A 22,111-nucleotide genomic window follows, 5' to 3' on the forward strand; every position below is an offset into this window, starting at 1 on the left:
GCTTGAGTTCCTCCTGGGAACTCGCTCGTTGAGCTCCTTGGCTGGAGATCCTCCTGGGAACTCGCTCGTTGAGGTCCTCAGCTGGAGTTCCTCCTGGGAACTCACTCGTTGAGATCCTCAGCATGAGTTCCTCCTGGGAACTCACTCGTTGAGGTCCTCAGCTTGAGTTCCTCCTGGGAACTCGCTCGTCGAGCTCCTCAGCACGAGTTCCTCCTGGGAACTTGCTCGTTGAGGTCCTCAGCTCCAGTTCCTCCTGGGAACTCGCTCATCGAGCTCCTCAGCTTGAGTTCCTCCTGGGAACTCGCTCGTTGAGCTCCTCAGCTTGAGTTCCTCCTGGGAACTCGCTCGTTGAGCTCCTCAGCTGGAGTTCCTCCTGGGAACTCGCTCGTTGAGCTCCTTGGCTGGAGATCCTCCTGGGAACTCGCTCGTTGAGGTCCTCAGCTTGAGTTCCTCCTGGGAACTCGCTCGTCGAGCTCCTCAGCACGAGTTCCTCCTGGGAACTTGCTCGTTGAGGTCCTCAGCTCCAGTTCCTCCTGGGAACTCGCTCATCGAGCTCCTCAGCTTGAGTTCCTCCTGGGAACTCACTCGTTGAGCTCCTCAGCTTGAGTTCCTCCTGGGAACTCGCTCGTTGAGCTCCTCAGCTGGAGTTCCTCCTGGGAACTCGCTCGTTGAGCTCCTTGGCTGGAGTTCCTCCTGGGGACTCGCTCGTTGAGCTCCTCGGCTGGAGATCCTCCTGGGAACTCGCTCGTTGAGCTCCTCAGCTTGAGTTCCTCCTGGGAACTCACTCGTTGAGCTCCTCAGCTTGAGTTCCTCCTGGGAACTCGCTCGTCGAGCTCCTCGGCTTGAGTTCCTCCTGGGAACTCGCTCGTTGAGCTCTTCAGCTTGAGTTCCTCAGCTTGAGTTCCTCCTAGGAACTCGCTCGTTGAGCTCCTCAGCTTGAGTTCCTCCTGGGAACTCGCTCGTTGAGCTCCTCAGCTTGAGTTCCTCCTGGGAACTCACTCGTTGAGCTCCTCAGCCCGAGTTCTTCCAAGGAACTCGCTCGTTGAGCTCCTCAGCTTGAGTTCCTCAGCTGGAGTTCCTCCTGGGAACTCGCTCGTTGAGCTCCTCAGCACGAGTTCCTCCTGGGGACTCGCTCGTTGAGGTCCTCAGCTTGAGTTCCTCCTGGGAACTCACTCGTTGAGCTCCTCGGCTTGAGTTCCTCAGCACGAGTTCCTCCTGGGGACTCGCTCGTCGAGCTCCTCAGCTTGAGTTCTCAGCTTGAGTTCCTCAGCTGGAGTTCCTCCTGGGAACTCACTCGTTGAGCTCCTCGGCTTGAGTTCCTCCCGGGAACTCGCTCTTGAGCTCCTCAGCTTGAGTTCCTCCTGGGAACTCGCTCTTGAGCTCCTCAGCTTGAGTTCCTCAGCTGGAGTTCCTCCTGGGAACTCACTCGTTGAGCTCCTCAGCACGAGTTCCTCCTGGGAACTCACTCGTTGAGCTCCTCAGCTTGAGTTCCTCCTGGGAAGTCGCTCGTTGAGCTCCTCAGCTTGAGTTCCTCCTGGGAACTCGCTCGTTGAGCTCCTCAGCTGGAGTTCCTCCTGGGAACTCGCTCGTTGAGCTCCTCAGCTGGAGTTCCTCCTGGGAACTCGCTCGTTGAGCTCCTCAGCTTGAGTTCCTCCTGGGAACTCGCTCGTCGAGCTCTTCAGCTTGAGTTCCTCCTGGGAACTCGCTCGTTGAGCTCCTCAGCTTGAGTTCCTCCTGGGAACTCGCTCGTTGAGCTCCTCAGCTGGAGTTCCTCCAAGGAACTCGCTCGTCGAGCTCTTCAGCTCAAGTTCCTCCTGGGAACTCGCTCGTCGAGCTCCTCAGCTCGAGTTCCTCCTGGGAAGTCGCTCATTGAGCTCCTCAGCTTGAGTTCCTCCTGGGAAGTCGCTCATCGAGCTCCTCAGCTTGAGTTCCTCCTGGGAACTCACTCGTTGAGGTCCTCAGCTTGAGTTCCTCCTGGGAACTCGCTCGTCGAGCTCCTCGGCTTGAGTTCCTCCTGGGAACTCGCTCGTTGAGCTCTTCAGCTTGAGTTCCTCCTGGGGACTCGCTCGTTGAGGTCCTCAGCTTGAGTTCCTCAGCTTGAGTTCCTCCTGGGAACTCGCTCGTTGAGCTTCTCAGCTCGAGTTCCTCCCGGGAACTCACTCGTTGAGCTCCTCGGCTTGAGTTCCTCCTGGGAACTCGCTCCTTGAGCTCCTCAGCTGGAGTTCCTCAGCTTGAGTTCCTCCTGGGAACTCGCTCGTTGAGCTCCTCAGCTGGAGTTCCTCCTGGGGACTCGCTTGTTGAGCTCCTCAGCTTGAGTTCCTCAGCTTGAGTTCCTCCTCGGAACTCGCTCGTCGAGCTCCTCGGCTTGAGTTCCTCCTGAGGTTCTTCCAACCTCACTTCTCCAGCCTCTCCAGGTCCCTCTTGGCTTTGTTGATCCTCCTGAGGTTCTCCAGCCCCACTTCTCAGCCTTTCCAGGTCCCTCTTGGCCTTGTTGAACCTCCTGAGGTTCTCCAGCCCCACTTCTCCACCTCCTCCAGGTCCCTCTCGGCCTTATTGATCCTCCTGAGGTTCTCCAGCCCCACTTCTCCACCTCCTCCAGGTCCCTCTCGGCCTTATTGATCCTCCTGAGGTTCTCCAGCCCCACTTCTCCACCTCCTCCAGGTCCCTCTCGGCCTTATTGATCCTCCTGAAGTTCTTCCAACCCCACTTATCCAGCCTTTCCAGGTCCCTCTTGGCCTTGTTGATCCTTCTGAGGTTCTTCCAACCCCAGTTCTCCAGCCTGTCCATGTCCCTCTTGGCCTTGTTGATCCTCCTGAGGTTCTTCCATCTACACTTCTCCAGCCTTTCCAGGTCCCTCCTGGCTTATTGATCCTCCTGAGGTTCTTCCCACCCCTCTTCTCCAGCCTTTCCAGGTCCCTCTTGGCCTTATTGATCCTCCTGAGGTTCTTCCAGCCCCACTTCTCCAGCCTTTCCATGTCCCTCTTGGCCTTATTGATCCTCCTGAGGTTTTTCCAACCCCACTTCTCCAGCCTTTCCAAGTCCCTCTTGGCCTTATTGATCCTCCTGAGGTTCTTCCAGCCCCACTTCTCCAGCCTTTCCAAGTCCCTCTTGGCCTTATTGATCCTCCTGAGGTTCTCCAGCCCCACTTCTCCACCTCCTGCAGGTCCCTCTTGGCCTTGTTGATCCTCCTGAGGTTCTCCAACCCCACTTCTCCAGCCTTTCCAGGTCCCTCTTGGCCTTGTTGATCCTCCTGAGGTTCTTCCAACCCCACTTCTCCATCCTTTCCAAGTCCCTCTTGGCCTTATTGATCCTCCTGAGGTTCTTCCAGCCCCACTTCTCCAGCCTTTCCAGGTCCCTCTTGGCCTTATTGATCCTCCTGAGGTTCTTCCAGCCCCACTTCTCCAGCCTTTCCAGGTCCCTCTTAGCCTTTTTGAACCTCCTGAGGTTCTCCAACCCCACTTCTCCAGCCTTTCCAGGTCCCTCTTGGCCTTGTTGATCCTCCTGAGGTTCTCCAGCCCCACTTCTCCAGCCTTTCCAGGTCCCTCTTAGCCTTTTTGAACCTCCTGAGGTTCTCCAACCCCACTTCTCCAGCCTTTCCAGGTCCCTCTTGGCCTTATTGATCCTCCTGAGGTTCTTCCAACCCCACTTCTCCAGCCTTTCCAGGTCCCTCTTAGCCTTTTTGAACCTCCTGAGGTTCTCCAGCCCCACTTCTCCAGCCTTTCCAGGTCCCTCTTAGCCTTGTTGATCCTCCTGAGGTTCTTCCAACCCCACTTCTCCAGCCTTTCCAGGTCCCTCTTGGCCTTGTTGATCCTCCTGAGGTTCTCCAGCCCCACTTCTCCAGCCTTTCCAGGTCCCTCTTAGCCTTTTTGAACCTCCTGAGGTTCTCCAACCCCACTTCTCCAGCCTTTCCAGGTCCCTCTTGTCCTTATTGATCCTCCTGAGGTTCTCCAGCCCCACTTCTCCAGCCTTTCCAGGTCCCTCTTGGCCTTGTTGAACCTCCTGAGGTTCTCCAGCCCCACTTCTCCACCTCCTCCAGGTCCCTCTCGGCCTTGTTGATCCTCCTGAGGTTCTCCAGCCCCACTTCTCCACCTCCTCCAGGTCCCTCTCGGCCTTACTGATCCTCCTGAAGTTCTTCCAACCCCACTTCTCCAGCCTTTCCAGGTCCCTCTTGGCTTTGTTGATCCTCCTGAGGTTCTTCCAACCCCACTTCTCCAGCCTTTCCAGGTCCCTCTTGGCCTTGTTGATCCTTCTGAGGTTCTTCCAACCCCAGTTCTCCAGCCTGTCCATGTCCCTCTTGGCCTTGTTGATCCTCCTGAGGTTCTTCCATCTACACTTCTCCAGCCTTTCCAGGTCCCTCCTGGCTTATTGATCCTCCTGAGGTTCTTCCAGCCCCACTTCTCCATCCTTTCCAGGTCGCTTTTGGCCTTGTTGATCCTCCTGAGGTTCTCCAGCCCCACTTCTCCAGCCTTTCCAGGTCCCTCTTGGCCTTGTTGATCCTCCTGAGGTTCTTCCAACCCCACTTCTCCATCCTTTCCAAGTCCCTCTTGGCCTTATTGATCCTCCTGAGGTTCTTCCAGCCCCACTTCTCCATCCTTTCCAGGTCCCTTTTGGCCTTGTTGATCCACCTGAGGTTCTCCAACCCCACTTCTCCAGCCTTTCCAGGTCCCTCTTGGCCTTGTTGTACCTCCTGAGGTTCTCCAGCCCCACTTCTCCAGCCTTTCCAGGTCCCTCTTAGCCTTTTTGAACCTCCTGAGGTTCTCCAGCCCCACTTCTCCAGCCTTTCCAGGTCCCTCTTGGCCTTGTTGTACCTCCTGAGGTTCTCCAGCCCCACTTCTCCATCCTTTCCACGTCCCTCTTGACCTTGTTGGACCTCCTGAGATCCACTTCTGCTCCTCAACCCCTCCATCTCCTCTTCCCGCAGGTTCCTGACATCATGAGCATCATCCACAGCAAGTTGGAGGAGGTGGACGAGGAACACCTCCGTAAGGCGGCCCAGCAGACCGTTTACATCTTGGCTTCCCAACACAAGAGCGTGGTGGTCTCCAGCCTGTTGAGCAGCTCGCTACCCTTTGACAGGTCCTTCCTGGCTCTGCTGTGGTGACCATCACCCATGTTCTCGCCGGTTTTGGCCTTCAGAGCAGCTCGCGTCTAAGCTCTGGATGATCTTTTGGCTCCATACGGCGGTAATCGGACCCCGCTGGAATGTCCTCAAGGATCAGCACGGCCGTTTGCTGCTGGAGTTTGGGTTTTTCAGGAGGAAGGTTTGGTGGGTTGTGAGTTATGAGGTGGTTTCACGTTGTCCAGCGTGGATGAGGTGCTGCTGGACCAGCTTCGCCGACCCCAAGGCTGCAAGAGGAGCTTGGAATCATTCCCAAATGGAGCCTGGAGGGTGGAATCGAGGAGTGGGTTGGGGTGGGAGAGACCTTAAATCCTTAGGTTGGAAGGGACCTCAATGCCCACCCAGTTCCACCCTCCATGGCACGTTGGAGAGCTCTTGGAACCAAGGAATGGGTTGGGTTGGAAGGGAGCTCCAAAGCCTTCAACACCTCCAGGGATGGGATCTGGGGGTTCTGGTTGATGGGAACTGAGAATCATGGAATCATGAGATGGTTTGGGTTGGAAGGGACCTCCAAGCCCATCCAGTTCCATGGTTGAGGGACACTTCCCACTGGATCAGGGGCTCCAAACCCCATCCAACCTGGCCTGGAACCCCTCCAGGGATGGGATCTGAGGGTTCTGGTGGACATCAGGTGGGAATCATAGAATTATGAGATGGTTTGAGTTGGAAGGGACCTCTGAGATCATCCAGATCCACCCCCTGCCATGGGTAGGGACACCTCCCACTGGATCAGGGGCTCCAAGCCCCATCCAACCTGGCCTGGAACCCCTCCAGGGATGGGATCTGGGGGTTCTGGTTGATGGCAAGTGAGAATCATGGAACCAGGAGATGGTTTGGATTGGAAGGGACCTCAAAGTCCATCCACTTCCAACCCTCTGCCATGGGCAGGGACACCTCCCACTGGATCAGGTTCCTCCAAGCCCCATCCAACCTGGCCTTCAACACCTCCAGGGATGGGATTTGGGGGTTCTGGTTGATGGGAAGTGAGAATCATGGAACCAGGAGATGGTTTGGGTTGGAGGGGACCTCAAAGCCCATCCAGTTCCACCCCTTTACCATGGGCAGGGACACCTCCCATGGGATCAGGTTGCTCCAAGCCCCATCCAACCTGGCCTGGAACACCTCCAGGGATGGGAGTAGATGTTCTCCTCCTCCTTGTGCTGCAGCCACTGCTCCTGTCCCACCAGGCACTCTGAGCAGAAGGTCTTTGGATGCTGATTTTTGAGGAGCTATGGGGTTTCGTGGCTGCAGGGCAAACTCCGGAGGTTGTCCATGAGCCACCAGGTGGTGAGGATTGCACAGCACCGCCTCTCCTGTCATGAGGGGTGATGTTCCTCAGCCCCATGAGCCACCCATGGATGGCTCCCACCAGGATTTGGTGTTGTGGACACCTGCTCTCCATGCTGGTGGCTCCTATCTGGTGGTGACACACTCTTGGCCCACGTTTCCACGTGGTGGGTGACCACCATCCAGGTGTTCCCGAGCTTCTGGAGGTGACCGAAACGAGGAGCGAGCGAGTCGCCGGTGCCAAAGAAGTCTTTCCTTTCCCTCTTTCTCCTCCACAGCCACACGTGCGCCATGTGGAGGTCCCTGGCCACCGACCCCGCGCTCGCCTCGCAGATCCTGGAGCAACTTCTGGAGAAGATAAACCGGGATGTGCCGTACAAAGAGAGCAAATGTTTCCTGCTGGGCAGCGGATCGGAACGCATCGCCACCCCTCTGCCTCTGGCTGTAAGTGTCCTCCTACCGGAGAATCGTAGGGCAGTTTGGGTTGGAAGGGACCTTAATGTCCATCCAGTTCCACCCCTTTGCCATGGGAAGGGACATCCCACTGGATCAGACTGCCCAAGGACCATCCAACGTGGCCTTCAACACCTCCAGGGATGGGGCAACAACCACCCTGGGCAACCTCTTCCAGGGTCTCACCACCCTCTCATGGTGAAGAAGTTCTTCCTTATATTGAGTCTAAATCTGCCCCTCTCCAGTTTATACCCATTCCCCCTCGTCCGATCTCTCCATGACCTTGGAAAAAGTCCCTCCTCAGCTTTCTTGGAGCCCCTTCAGGTACTGGAAGGTCACTCTAAGGTCTCCTTGGAGCCTTCTCTTCTCCAGGATGAACAACCCCAACTCTCTCAGCCCGTCCTCGGATGGGAGGTGCTCCAACCCTCCCATCATCCTTGGAGCCTCCTCTGGACCCATTCCAACAGCTCCATCTCCTTCTTCTGTTGAGGATTCCAGAACTGGACCCAATCCTCCAGAGGAGGTCTCCCAAGAGAGGAACAGAGGGGCAGAATCCCCTCCGTCCCTGCTGGCCACGCTGCTTTGGATGCAGCCCAGGACACCGTTGGCCTTCTGGGCTGTGAGCGCACGTTGTGGCTCACGTTGAGCTTCTCCTCCCCATCACCCCAAATCCTTCTCCTCAGCGCTGTTTTCCATCCCATCATCCCCCATCCTGGATCGAAACCATGGATTGCCCCCTCCCAGCTGTAGCACCTTGGCTTTGTTGAACCTCTTGAGGTTCTCCACCCCTACTTCTCCAGCCTTTCCAGGTCCCTTTAGATGCCACCCCATCCTTAACCATCCCTTCAGAGGTTCCCGCGTCCCCACACCAACACCTGGAACGCTTTTAATTCCTCATTCCCCGGCGGATTAATGCCAGGCGCGAGAGCTCTTGGAAACAACGTCTCTCCGGCGGAACGCTTTATGAGATCGAATCCACCGGCTCGTAACAATAAAATGCCGCTCAGGTGTCCGTCCTCCGGGGGAAAACCGCTTTACATTTTATCCACCAAAGGCCCTTTGGCAGCTTTCGGAGCAGGAAAGCAGCTGTGCAAATTCCCTCCTCCTTTTCCGAAGGACCAAACGCAGCTGTTGACGGACTCAGCCGCGTTGGAAAGAACCCCTCCTCCCCTCCACACTCGGCTTTTGGTTTTTTTTACGCCTCCCTCTCCTTTTTGCCGTGTAATTACGCCGTTTCCAATTAGCCGGAATAGGATTCCGTATATATTTATCTTCCTATCCATAAAACCCTTGGATCTGTTCGCCTTCCCCGGGTAGACCTTCAAAACCCCCCTCTGGTGGGATCCACCCAACGTTCTTGAGGAGCAAAGCTTTAAGAAGGGCTTCGGCTCCGCCGGGGTGGGAGCGGTGCCGATGCTTTATTCCGCTCGGCGCCGCAGGAAGGAGACGAAACCCTCCGGCTGAGTTCTTTACTAACAGATCTGGGAGATTCCCTTTCTTAATCCTCTTCTCGCTCGTTCTTCTCTCTCTCTCTCTCCAGGCCACATGTGCTTTGTATGAGATCATGTCTGCTCCGGAGTCTGGAACGGCGGTGGTGGGACTTTATCCGCCGTTGTTTGTGACTCTCCTGCTGCGCATCAGCAGCACCGTGGGTGTTCAGCTCCCCAAGAACCTCCAGAGCAAAGAAAGGAGGAGCAACAACCACAACGCGACCTCCCGGAGTCTCCATCCTTGCAGGTACGGAAGGCAAAAACGACGCTTCCAAACCATGTGGAACTCATTTGGCCTTGGCCAAACTCAACGGCGCGTACGGCGTCTGGGTAATAACAGCCGTCCTCGGGGACGGCGGTTCGACCGCTGCTGGGGGGTTTTTTTTGGGGGTGGTGGTGGTGGTGGTGGATTTTCTTCTTTCCCTTAAATTGGGAAGCGTTAAATCAAGAGGGGTGGAAGACGCCGAAGCCCTTTGGGTTGGGATGGTGTCTTGCATCTTGCGCTGGGAGGTTGATCTTGGAAGCAATTCCAGGGCTTTTTGGGTGTGTTGGGAGCAAATGAGCGTTTCCGGAGGAAGGGAGGATGGCTTCCTCTTCCAGGAAGGATGAGGAGGAGAAGTTGGAAAGAGGTAATTGGCTTCGGGGCATCGATGGCTGCAGCGTCTCGGTGGCGTGAAGTCGATGGCGTAGAATCAGGGAAGAGTTGGGGTTGGAAGGGACCTCAAAGCCCATCCGGTTCCAACCCCTTTGTCATGGGCAGGGATGTCCCACTGGATCAGGCTGCTCCAAGGACCATCCAACCTGGCCTGGAACATCTCCAGGGATGGGGCAGCCACAACTTCTCTGGGCAACCTCTTGAGAGCCTCATCACTCTCATCGTGAAGAAATTCCTCCTCATGTCCCGTCTAAATCTGCCCCTCTCCAGTTTAAAGCCATTGCCCCTCATCCCATCACTCCATGCCCTTGGAAAAAGTCTCTCCCCAGCTTTCTTGGAGCCCCTTCAGGTACTGGAAGGTCACTCTAAGGTCTCCTCGGAGCCTTCTCTGCTCCAGGTTGAACAACCCCATCTTTCTTGGAGCCCCTTCAGGTGCTGGAAGGTCACTCTAAGGTCTCCTCGGAGCCTTCTCTTCTCCAGGTAGAACAACCCCAGGTTTCCTGGAGCCCCTTCAGGTACTGGAAGGTCTCTCTAAGGTCTCCTCGGAGCCTTCTCTTCTCCACGTAGAACAACCTCAGGTTTCTTGGAGCCCCTTCAGGTACTGGAAGGTCACTCTAAGGTCTCCTTGGAGCCTTCTCTTCTCCACGTAGAACAACCCCAGCTTTCTTGGAGCCCCTTCAGGTGCTGTGAGGTCGCTCTAAGTTCTTCTTGGAGCCTTCTCTTCTCCAGGATGAACAACCCCAGGTTTCCTGGAGCCCCTTCAGGTGCTGTAAGGTCACTCTAAGGTCTCCTCGGAGCCTTCTCTTCTCCAGGTAGAACAACCCCACCTCTCTCACCCTGTCCTTCTATGGAAGGTGCTCCAACCCTCCCATCATCTTCGTAGCCCTCCTGCTGAGCTTTGACATCTGCCTTGTCCTCCAGCTGGTGGTGTCCATCACCGCTTGGAAGAACCTGATCCAGTGGGATCAAAGAGGTCCCCAACGGCCACTCTGGAGCTGCTGTTGCCCCCCCCCCCCCCAAGTCCGGCTACGGTGACCGCTTTCAAGTCGTTCGTTAGGAGCGGAGACCCACCTCACCACAAGCACCGTTGTAGACAGCGATGAGGTCTCCCCTCAGCCTCCTTTTCTCCGGGCTAAACAGTTCCCGCAGCTGCTCCTCGTAAAACGTGTTCTCCAGAACCTTCACCACCTTAAAGGTCTTCTGGATTTTACAAGGGTTGTATTCAAAAAAGGATTTCTCTGTTGTGAGAAACCCCAACGGATCAATCGCTTGAACCCAGGTGAGAGTCACCACCACAGCTGCTCAATAAATCCCCGTGGTGGAGTCAAACACCAGATGGTGTTGGTTGGTGTGGAGCACCACCTGCTTTGGTCCTCAGCATCTGCCATCCAGAAGGGCCTGGAGAGGTGGGACCACCCCAACCTCATGGAGTTTAATGACTTCTGCTCCATCCGTGGATGTGGGGTTGGAACTGTGCCGCCGGTCAGGGCTCCTATCTGGAAGAACTCATCCATCCCGGAGTGGACCATCAGGATCAAAAGAGCTCCAAGATCCTCGCTGTGAGGAGAGCAGATGAACCAACCAGAAGATTGGATGGAAGCAGCAGCTCTTCCACCCTCATGGGGTTCAATGACCTCTGCTCCATCCGTGGATGTGGGGTTGGAACTGTGCCGCCGGTCAGGGCTCCTATCTGGAAGAACTCATCCATCCCGGAGTGGACCATCAGGATTTGAGAGCTCCAAGGTCCTCGCTGTGAGGAGAGCAGATGAACCAACCAGAAGATTGGATGGAAGCAGCAGCTCTTCCAACCTCATGGAGTTCAATGACCTCTGCTCCATCCGTGGATGTTGGAACTGTGCCGCCGGTAAGAGCTCCTATCTGGAAGAACTCATCCATCCCGGAGTGGACCATCAGGATCACGAGAGCTCCAAGATCCTCGCTGTGAGGAGAGCAGATGAACCAACCAGAAGATCGGATGGAACCAGCAGCTCTTCCAACCTCATGGAGTTCAATGACTTCTGCTCCATCCGTGGATGTGGGGTTGGAACTGTGCCGCCGGTCAGGGTTCCTATCTGGAAGAACTCATCCATCCCGGAGTGGACCATCAGGATCAAAAGAGCTCCAAGATCCTCGCTGTGAGGAGAGCAGATGCACCAACCAGAAGATTGGATGGAAGCAGCAGCTCTTCCACCCTCATGGGGTTCAATGACCTCTGCTCCATCCGTGGATGTGGGGTTGGAACTGTGCCGCCGGTCAGGGCTCCTATCTGGAAGAACTCATCCATCCCGGAGTGGACCATCAGGATTATGAGAGCTCCAAGATCCTCGCTGTGAGGAGAGCAGATGAACCAACCAGAAGATTGGATGGAAGCAGCAGCTCTTCCACCCTCATGGGGTTCAATGACCTCTGCTCCATCCGTGGATCTTGGGTTGGAACTGTGCCGCCGGTCAGGGCTCCTATCTGGAAGAACTCATCCATCCCGGAGTGGACCATCAGGATTTGAGAGCTCCAAGGTCCTCGCTGTGAGGAGAGCAGATGAACCAACCAGAAGATTGGATGGAAGCAGCAGCTCTTCCAACCTCATGGAGTTCAATGACCTCTGCTCCATCCGTGGATGTTGGAACTGTGCCGCCGGTAAGAGCTCCTATCTGGAAGAACTCATCCATCCCGGAGTGGACCATCAGGATCACGAGAGCTCCAAGATCCTCGCTGTGAGGAGAGCAGATGAACCAACCAGAAGATCGGATGGAACCAGCAGCTCTTCCAACCTCATGGAGTTCAATGACTTCTGCTCCATCCGTGGATGTGGGGTTGGAACTGTGCCGCCGGTCAGGGTTCCTATCTGGAAGAACTCATCCATCCCGGAGTGGACCATCAGGATCAAAAGAGCTCCAAGATCCTCGCTGTGAGGAGAGCAGATGCACCAACCAGAAGATTGGATGGAAGCAGCAGCTCTTCCACCCTCATGGGGTTCAATGACCTCTGCTCCATCCGTGGATGTGGGGTTGGAACTGTGCCGCCGGTCAGGGCTCCTATCTGGAAGAACTCATCCATCCCGGAGTGGACCATCAGGATCAAAAGAGCTCCAAGATCCTCGCTGTGAGGAGAGCAGATGATCCAACCAGAAGATTGGATGGAACCAGCAGCTCTTCCCACCTCATGGGGTTCAATGACCTCTGCTCCATCCGTGGATCTCGGGTTGGAACTGTGCCGCCGGTCAGGGCTCCTATCTGGAAGAACTCATCCATCCTGGAGTGGACCACCAGGATTTGAGAGCTCCAAGATCCTCGCTGTGAGGAGAGCAGATGAACCAACCAGAAGATTGGATGGAAGCAGCAGCTCTTCCACCCTCATGGAGTTCAATGACCTCTGCTCCATCCGTGGATGTGGGGTTGGAACTGTGCCGCCGGTCAGGGCTCCTATCTGGAAGAACTCATCCATCCCAGAGTGGACCATCAGGATCAAAAGAGCTCCAAGATCCTCGCTGTGAGGAGAGCAGATGCACCAACCAGAAGATTGGATGGAAGCAGCATCTCTTCCACCCTCATGGAGTTCAATGACCTCTGCTCCATCCGTGGATGTGGGGTTGGAACTGTGCCGCCAGTAAGAGCTCCTATCTGGAAGAACTCATCCATCCCGGAGTGGACCATCAGGATCAAGAGAGCTCCAAGATCCTCGCTGTGAGGAGAGCAGATGAACCAACCAGAAGATTGGATGGAAGCAGCAGCTCTTCCACCCTCATGGGGTTCAATGTCTTCTGCTCCATCCGTGGATGTGGGGTTGGAACTGTGCCGCCGGTCAGGGCTCCTATCTGGAAGAACTCATCCATCCCGGAGTGGACCACCAGGATTTGAGACCTCCAAGATCCTCGCTGTGAGGAGAGCAGATGATCCAACCAGAAGATTGGATGGAAGCAGCAGCTCTTCCACTCTTTCATCTCAGGTGTGGGATGGCGAAGCCTTCTCCTGCAGAGCCGATGGAAGTGGGCACCTCAATCCCAGGCTTTCCTGGGTGATGCCAGGTGGGATTGGACTGGAGGAGCTTTCTCATGGGTCCATCATGGTTGGTATCATCAGGGCTGGTCCAACTTTGGGATGTGCTTGAGATGCTCTGCTTTGCTCCGTTGGGACCAGAGTGGTGGAAAACACACGGCGTCTGCATCCTGAGAAGGAAAAAAAGGCTCCGTTGTCGCTGCTCCTGAACATTCCCGGTGTAAATCATAGAGAAGTTTGGGTTGGAAGGGACCTTAAAGCCCAGCCAGGTCCAACCCCGCTGCCATGGGCAGGGACACCTCCCACTGGATCAGGGGCTCCAAGGACCATCCAACCTGGCCTGGAACCCCTCCAGGGATGGGGCAGCCACCACTGCTCTGGGCAACCTCTTCCAGGGCCTCACCACTCTCATGGTGAAGAAGTTCCTCCTCATGTCCAGTCTAAATCTGCCCCTCTCCAGTTTATCCCCATTCCCCATCGTCCTATCACTCCATGACCTTGGAAAAAGTCCCTCCCCAGCTTTCCTGGAGCCCCTTCAGGTACTGGAAGGTCGCTCTAAGGTCTCCTCGGATCCTTCTCCAGGTGGAACAACCCCAACTCTCTCAGCCTGTCCTCGTATGGGAGGTGCTCCAGCCCTCACATCATCCTTGGAGCCTCCTCTGGACCCGTTCCAACAGCTCCATCTCCTTCTTCTGGTGAGGATTCCAGACCTGGACCCAATCCTCCAGAAGAGGTCTCCCAAGAGAGGAATAGAGGGGCAGAATCCCCTCCGTCCCTGCTGGCCACGCTGCTTTGGATGCAGCCCAGGACACCGTTGGTCTTCTGGGCTGTGAGCCCACGTTGTGGCTCCTGTGGAGCTTCTCCTCCCCATCACCCCAAGTCCTTCTCCTCAGGGCTGCTCTCCATCCCATCGTCCCCCCTCCTGGATTGAAACCATGGATTGTCCCCACCCAGGTGTAGGACCTTGCCCTTGGCCTTGTTGAACCTCCTGAGGTTCTCCCAGCCCCACTTCTCCAGCCTGTCCAGGTCCCTCTTGGCTTTGTTGAACCTCCTGAGGTTCTCCAGCCCCACTTCTCCTGCCTGTCCAGGTCCCTCTTGGCTTTGTTGAACCTCTTGAGGTTCTCCAGCCCCACTTCTCCAGCCTCTCCAGGTCCCTCTTGGCTTTGTTGAACCTCCTGAGGTTCTCCAACCCCACTTCTCCAACCTGTCCAGGTCCCTCTTGGCTTTGTTGAACATCCTGAGGTTCTCCAACCCCACTTCTCCAGCCTCTCCAGGTCCCTCTTGGCTTTGTTGAACCTCCTGAGGTTCTCCAACCCCACTTCTCCAACCTGTCCAGGTCCCTCTTGGCTTTGTTGAACATCCTGAGGTTCTCCAACCCCACTTCTCCAGCCTGTCCAGGTCCCTCTTGGCCTTGTTGAACCTCATGAGGTTCTCCAGCCCCACCTCTCCAGCCTGTCCAGGTCCCTCTTGGCTTTGTTGAACCTCCTGAGGTTCTCCAGCCCCACTTCTCCAGCCTCTCCAGGTCCCTCTTGGCTTTGTTGAACCTCCTGAGGTTCTTCCAGCCCCACATCTCCAGCCTGTCCAGGTCCCTCTGGATGACATCCCACCCTTCCAGTGTGGCAACTGCCCCACTCAGCTCGGTGTCATCTCCAAACTCGCTGAGGTTGCCCTCAATCTCACTGTTGATGTCATTGATGAAGATATTAACCATCATTGGTCCCATTACGGACCCCTGAGGGCCACCACTTCTCATGGATCTCCATCTGGACCTCAAGCCATTGGCCACTACTTTCTGGATGGAGCAGCCTTGTCCTGGTGGACCATCCCTGGTGGCATCTTCTGCTTTGGAGAAGCAGGGGGAGGACTTGCATCCTGCCAGGAGTCACCGGGGATTCCCTGGAGCATCGCATGGTTCTCCTCGGAGCCGTTTCTCCTCCATCTACGCTGTGTAGGTAGTGGTTCTCGTGCATCCATGAAGTCATCGCTGATCGATGGAGGGGGAGGAACTTTTTGTCCGCCACGGTGGAAAAACCGCAGGGATGTGAAATTCCAACCGCGTCCCAAGAGGTGGTTACGATATCAAAGTCATTTCCTCTCCGCGTTTTGAATCCGTGAGATTTAAATGCCGAAGGGAGACGGTAAAGGGGAATCCGATAGCTTGGCAGGAAAAAAAAAGAGCCTGGAGGACGCGGGGCTTTTGTTGGAACGGAAGGAAGTGTCTGTGGGACACGGTGGAAAAAGCAAATCCCGGGAAGGAGAAGGTTTATCCGTCTTCCACGAGCGGCGTCTGTTTGCGTGAGGACTCTGCCCTTCGCTCCGGGCTTTTTTAGCTCTTGTGGATCATAGAGTCATGGAATGCGTTGGGTTGAAAGGGATCTCAAAGTCCATCCAATTCCATCCCTCTGCCGTGGGTAAGGACAACTCCCGCTGGACCAAGTTGCTCCAGGTCCCATCCACACGTCCAACCTGCTCTGCTCGCTCCGAGCAATCCAAGAATCCCAGAATGGTTTTTGACCTCCAAGCCCATCCAGCTCCATCCCCTGCCCTGGGCAGGGACACCTCCCACTGGATCAGGTTGCTCCAAGGTCCATCCAACCTGGCTTTGAACCCTTCCAGGGATGGAGAAGACACCACTGCTCTGGGCAACCTGGGCCAGGGCCACCCCACCTTCCCAGGAGAACATTTCTTCCCAAGATCTCATCTCCGTCCAAAAGAGCCATAGATGCTCCATCCCTGGAGATCATAGATCGTGGCCCAAAGGAGCCATAGATGCTCCATCCCTGGAGATCATAGATCGTGGCCCAAAGGAGCCATAGATGCTCCATCCCTGGAGATAATAGATCGTGGCCCAAAGGAGCCATAGATGCTCCATCCCTGGAGATCATAGATCGTGGCCCATAGGAGCCATAGATGCTCCATCCCTGGAGATCATAGATCATGGCCCAAAGGAGCCATAGATGCTCCATCCATGGAGATCATAGATCGTGGCTCAAAGGAGCCATAGATGCTCCATCCGTGGAGATCATAGATCGTGGCCCAAAGGAGCCATAGATGCTCCATCCCTGGAGATCATAGATCATGGCTCAAAGGAGCCATAGATGCTCCATCCCTGGAGATCATAGATCGTGGCCCAAAGGAGCCATAGATACTCCATCCCTGGAGATCATAGATTGTGGCCCAGAGGAGCCATAGATGCTCCATCCCTGGAGATCATAGATCGTGGCTCAAAGGAGCCATAGATGCTCCATCCCTGGAGATCATAGATCGTGGCCCAAAGGAGCCATAGATGCTCCATCCCTGGAGATCATAGGTCGTGGCCCAAAGGAGCCATAGATGCTCCATCCCTGGAGATCATAGATCGTGGCCCAAAGGAGCCATAGATGCTCCATCCCTGGAGATCATAGATCGTGGCCCAAAGGAGCCATAGATGCTCCATCCCTGGAGATCATAGATCGTGGCCCATAGGAGCCATAGATGCTCCATCCCTGGAGATCATAGATCGTGGCTCAAAGGAGCCATAGATACTCCATCCCTGGAGATCATAGATCATGGCCCAAAGGAGCCATAGATACTCCATCCCTGGAGATCATAGGTCGTGGCCCAAAGGAGCCATAGATGCTCCATCCCTGGAGATCATAGATCGTGGCTCAAAGGAGCCATAGATGCTCCATCCCTGGAGATCATAGATCATGGCCCAAAGGAGCCATAGATGCTCCATCCCTGGAGATCATAGATGGTGGCCCAAAGGAGCCGTAGATGCTCCATCCCTGGAGATCATAGATCATGGCCCAAAGGAGCCATAGATGCTCCATCCATGGAGATCATAGATCGTGGCTCAAAGGAGCCATAGATGCTCCATCCGTGGAGATCATAGATCGTGGCCCAAAGGAGCCATAGATGCTCCATCCCTGGAGATCATAGATCGTGGCTCAAAGGAGCCATAGATGCTCCATCCCTGGAGATCATAGATAGTGTCTCAAAGGAGCCATAGATGCTCCATCCCTGGAGATCATAGATCGTGGCCCAGAGGAGCCATAGATGCTCCATCCCTGGAGATCATAGATCGTGGCCCAAAGGAGCCGTAGATGCTCCATCCCTGGAGATCATAGATCGTGGCCCAGAGGAGCCATAGATGCTCCATCCCTGGAGATCATAGATCGTGGCCCAGAGGAGCCATAGATGCTCCATCCCTGGTGATCATAGATCATGGCTCAAAGGAGCCATAGATGCTCCATCCCTGGAGATCATAGATCGTGGCCCAAAGGAGCCATAGATGCTCCATCCCTGGAGATCAGAGATCGTGGCCCAAAGGAGCCATAGATACTCCATCCCTGGAGATCATAGATCATGGCCCAAAGGAGCCATAGATGCTCCATCCCTGGAGATCATAGATCGTGGCCCAAAGGAGCCGTAGATGCTCCATCCCTGGAGATCATAGATCGTGGCCCAAAGGACCCATAGATGCTCCATCCCTGGAGATCATAGATCATGGCCCAAAGGAGCCGTAGATGCTCCATCCCTGGAGATCATAAAGTAGTCCTGGACTTTGTTATTTTGCCGTCGCTTCTCTTGGATCGCTTTAACGGCCAACGTCGTGGTGGAAGTGGAAGTAGCGGTGAATTATGGGCTCCTCTCACTCCACCTAAAGCTCTCACATAACTCCTCCCATCCTTAAGCAGCTGAAGACGTTCCGCATCTCCCAACACTTCCCAATTCCTTGAGTTGGAGGCCTGGGAGCTGCCAACGCTCCTCCGGGGCAGGAATCCAACCTTGACCCATCCATTGGGATTCTCTTTCCAGTTGGGCCGTGGAAACGCTGAAGGTGATGCTGATCCGGGGAGGCAGCGAGGAGGTGGCCAAGGTTGTCGGAAGCACCGGTGGTTGGGAGCTGATGGCAAGTCCGGAGAGGCACCACGATGGCATTGCTTTGCTCGCTGGGTAAGACGGTGGCATCGCTTCTCCGGTATCTCTTCCATAGAATCATCAACAGGTTGGAAAAGACCTCTTGGATCATTGGGTCCAACCATTCCCGTTCCTTTAAGCTGAAAGAATGGGGAATTGAGATGAGATCTTGGGAAGAAATTGTTTCCTTGGAGGGTGGTGGCGTTGCCCAAAGGAGCCATAGGTGCTCCATCCCTGGAGATCATAGATCGTGGCCCAAAGGAGCCGTAGATGCTCCATCCCTGGAGATCATAGATCAGGCCCATAGGAGCCATAGGTGCTCCATCCCTGGAGATCATAGATCGTGGCCCAAAGGAGCTGTAGATGCTCCATCCCTGGAGATCATAGATCATGGCTCAAAGGAACCATAGATGCTCCATCCCTGGAGATCATAGATCGTGGCCCAAAGGAGCCATAGATGCTCCATCCCAGGAGATCATAGATCGTGGCCCAAAGGAGCCATAGATGCTCCATCCCTGGAGATCATAGATCGTGGCTCAAAGGAGCCATAGATGCTCCATCCCTGGAGATCATAGATCATGGCTCAAAGGAGCCGTAGATGCTCCATCCCTGGAGATCATAGATCGTGGCCCAAAGGAGCCATAGATGCTCCATCCCTGGAGATCATAGATCATGGTCCAAAGGAACCATAGATGCTCCATCCCTGGAGATCATAGATCGTGGCCCAGAGAAGCCATAGATGCTCCACCCCTGGAGATCATAGATCGTGGCCCAAAGGAGCCATAGATGCTCCATCCCTGGAGGTCATAGATCGTGGCGCAAAGGAGCCATAGATGCTCCATCCCTGGAGATCATAGATCGTGGCGCAAAGGAGCCATAGATGCTCCATCCCTGGAGATCATAGATCGTGGCGCAAAGGAGCCATAGATGCTCCATCCCTGGAGATCATAGATCGTGGCGCAAAGGAGCCATAGATGCTCCATCCCTGGAGATCATAGATCGTGGCCCAAAGGAGCCACTCCTGGAAGTGTTGTTGGACTTCCTCACCCCTCGGCTGAACCTTTGTGGCTCTCAGCTGCTTTGTGGTTCTTCTGTAGAGGATCAGACTCTTTGTTCGCCACTCATGGAAGTCTGATGGGTACCAGAAGGTCTTGGATTGAAGCGGAGCCATGGGAGCTCCATGGAATCCACCAGGATGTCCACCAGGCAGCTCCGTTGCTCCACACGTGCAAACGAAGCCATGGGAGCACCAGGGTTGGGTTCTTGGTGGTTCCCAGAGCCCTGGATGTGCTCCAAACCCCTGTGGTTCAACCCCGGTGTGGCCAAGGAGCCCAAGTGACATCTGCTTCTCCTGTTGGCAGGGCGATGGCGCGCCACGCTGGACCTCGGCTCCCTCTGATTGTGAAGAACCTCATCCCAACACTGAGCAGCGTCTTTGACAGCCAGAGGATCACCACCACCGCCTTCTTCGCTGAGGTGAGCAGAGGGTGGTGTCGGGTGGCCGAGCATCTCCTAGACCTCCATCCTTCTTTCCCAGCCAGCAGCCGGGATGAGGGTTAACCCACAGCACATTCTACCCCATCTTCTACTCCATCTTCTTCTCCACTTCTTCTGGGCTGGTGCTGTTTAATATCTTTATTAATGATATTGATGTCATTATCAATGATATTCGTATCTTTATCAATGATATTGACGGCGAGATGAGTGTATCCTCAGTCTGCAGATGACACTGAGCTGAGTGGTGTGGTTGCCACACTGGAAGGACGGGATGTCATCCAGAGGGACCTGGAGAGGCTGGAGAAGTGGGGCTGGAGAACCTCAGGAGGTTCAACAAGGCCAAGGTCCTACACATGAGTGGGGGCAATCCTCAATTTCAGTCCAGGATGGGGGATGATGGGATGGAGAGCAGCCTTGAGGAGGACTTGGGGTGGTGGGGAGGAGAAGCTCAACATGAGCCACAACGTGCGCTCACAGCCCAGAAGGTCAACGGTGTCCTGGGCTGCATCCAAAGCAGCGTGGCCAGCAGGGACGGAGGGGATTCTGCTCCTCTGTTCCTCTCTTGGGAGACCTCCTCTGGAGGATTGGGTCCAGGTCTGGAATCCTCAACAGAAGAAGGAGATGGAGCTGTTGGAACGGGTCCAGAGGAGGCTCCAAGGATGATGGGAGGGCTGGAGCACCTCCCATCCGAGGACAGGCTGAGAGAGTTGGAGTTCTTCAGCCTGGAGAAGAGAAGGTTCTGAGGAGACCTTAGAGTGACCTTCCAGTACCTGAAGGGGCTCCAAGAAAGGTGGGGAGGGACTGTTAGTAAAGTCTTGGAGAGACCGGACGAGGGGAACAGGGATAAACTGGAGAGGGGCAGATTTAGGCTCAATATAAAGAAGAATTTCTTCACGATGAGAGTGGTGAGGCCCTGGAAGAGGTTTCCCAGGGAAGTGGTGGCTGTCCCATCCCTGGAGGTGTTGAAGGCCAGGTTGGATGGAGCTTGGAGCAGCCTGATCCAGTGGGATGTCCCTGCCCATGGCAGAGGGTTGGAACTGGATGGGCTTTAAGGTCCCTTCCAACCCAAACCATTCAACGATTCTATGATTCTGTGATTCTATGATTCTATGATTCTACAATTCTGCGATTATACGACTCTGAGATACTATGATTATACGATTCTACGATTCTGAGATTCTATGACTCTACAATTCTACGATTCTGTGATTCTATGATTCTGCGATTCTACGATTCTACAATTCTGTGATTCTATGATTCTACAATTCTATGATTCTGTGATTCTACGATTCTCTGATTCTGCGATTCTACAATTCTATAATTCTATGATTCTACGATTCTATGTTTCTATGATTCTACGATTCTACAATTCTGTGATTCTGTGATTCTGTGTTTCTACAATTCTATGTTTCTATGTTTCTACAATTCTATGATTCTACGATTCTACAATTCTACGATTCTCTGATTCTATGATTCTACGATTCTGTGATTCTCTGATTCTATGATTCTACAATTCTATAGTTCTACGATTCTACAATTCTACGATTCTATGATTCTATGTTTCTACGATTCTATGTTTCTATGTTTCTACAATTCTATGTTTCTACGATTCTATGATTCTCTGATTCTACGATTCTGAGATTCTGTGACACTACAATTCTACGATTCTATGATTCTACGATTCTGTGATTCTATGATTCTCTGATTCTATGATTCTACGATTCTACAATTCTATGGTTCTATGATTCTATGATTCTACAATTCTATGATTCTGTGATTCTGTTATTCTACGATTCTGTGATTCTACGATTCTATGATTCTCTGATTCTACGATTCTACAATTCTATAATTCTATTATTCTACGATTCTATGATTCTGTGATTCTATGTTTCTATGATTCTATGATTCTACAATTCTGTGATTCTATGATTCTCTGATTCTATGATTCTATGACTCTACAATTCTATGATTCTATGGTTCTACAGTTCTGTGATTCTGTGATTCTACGATTCTCTGATTCTCTGATTTTACGATCCTACAATTCTATAATTCTATGATTCTACAATTCTACAATTCTATGGTTCTACGATTCTATGATTCTACAATTCTACGATTCTGAGATTCTATGATTCTGTGATTCTACGATTCTGTGATTCTACGATTCTGAGATTCTACGATTCTACGATTCTATGATTCTGAGATTCTATGATTCTACAATTCTGAGATTCTATGACACTACAATTCTACGATTCTATGATTCTACAATTCTGCGATTCTATGATTCTATGATTCTATGGTTCTACGATTCTGTGATTCTACGATTCTACAATTCTACGATTCTCTGATTCTCTGATTTTACGATTCTACAATTCTATAATTCTATGATTCTACGATTCTATGTTTCTATGTTTCTACAATTCTATGGTTCTACGATTCCATGATTCTACAATTCTACGATTCTGAGATTCTATGAATCTGTGATTCTGTGGTTCTACGATTCTATGATTCTACGATTCTGAGATTCTATGATTCTATGATACTACAATTCTACTATTCTACAATTCTATGATTCTACGATTCTACAGTTCTATGATTCTATGATTCTGTGATTCTGTTATTCTGTTATTCTACTATTCTGTGATTCTACGATTCTGTAATTCTGTGATTCTGTGATTCTACGATTCTGTGATTCTGTAGTTCTACGATTCTATTATTC

At 53.5% G+C, this 22,111-nt stretch overlaps 1 protein-coding gene across 2 annotated transcripts in view; it reads left to right on the forward strand.

Annotated features, from left to right (window-relative positions):
• Positions 1-22,111, forward strand: part of MROH1 (maestro heat like repeat family member 1) — a 160,114-nt gene that overhangs the window by 115,470 nt on the left and 22,533 nt on the right. For both annotated transcript variants that reach the window (XM_054057729.1, XM_054057730.1), the window contains 5 exons: positions 4,922-5,076; positions 6,685-6,850; positions 8,400-8,596; positions 17,797-17,934; positions 19,260-19,374. In XM_054057729.1, the coding sequence (XP_053913704.1) occupies positions 4,922-5,076; positions 6,685-6,850; positions 8,400-8,596; positions 17,797-17,934; positions 19,260-19,374 (771 nt within the window). The remainder of the gene's footprint in view (positions 1-4,921; positions 5,077-6,684; positions 6,851-8,399; positions 8,597-17,796; positions 17,935-19,259; positions 19,375-22,111) is intronic.

This window comes from Cuculus canorus, chromosome 2 (assembly GCF_017976375.1).
Source record: "Cuculus canorus isolate bCucCan1 chromosome 2, bCucCan1.pri, whole genome shotgun sequence".
In the NCBI taxonomy this organism is placed as follows: Eukaryota; Metazoa; Chordata; class Aves; order Cuculiformes; family Cuculidae; genus Cuculus; species Cuculus canorus.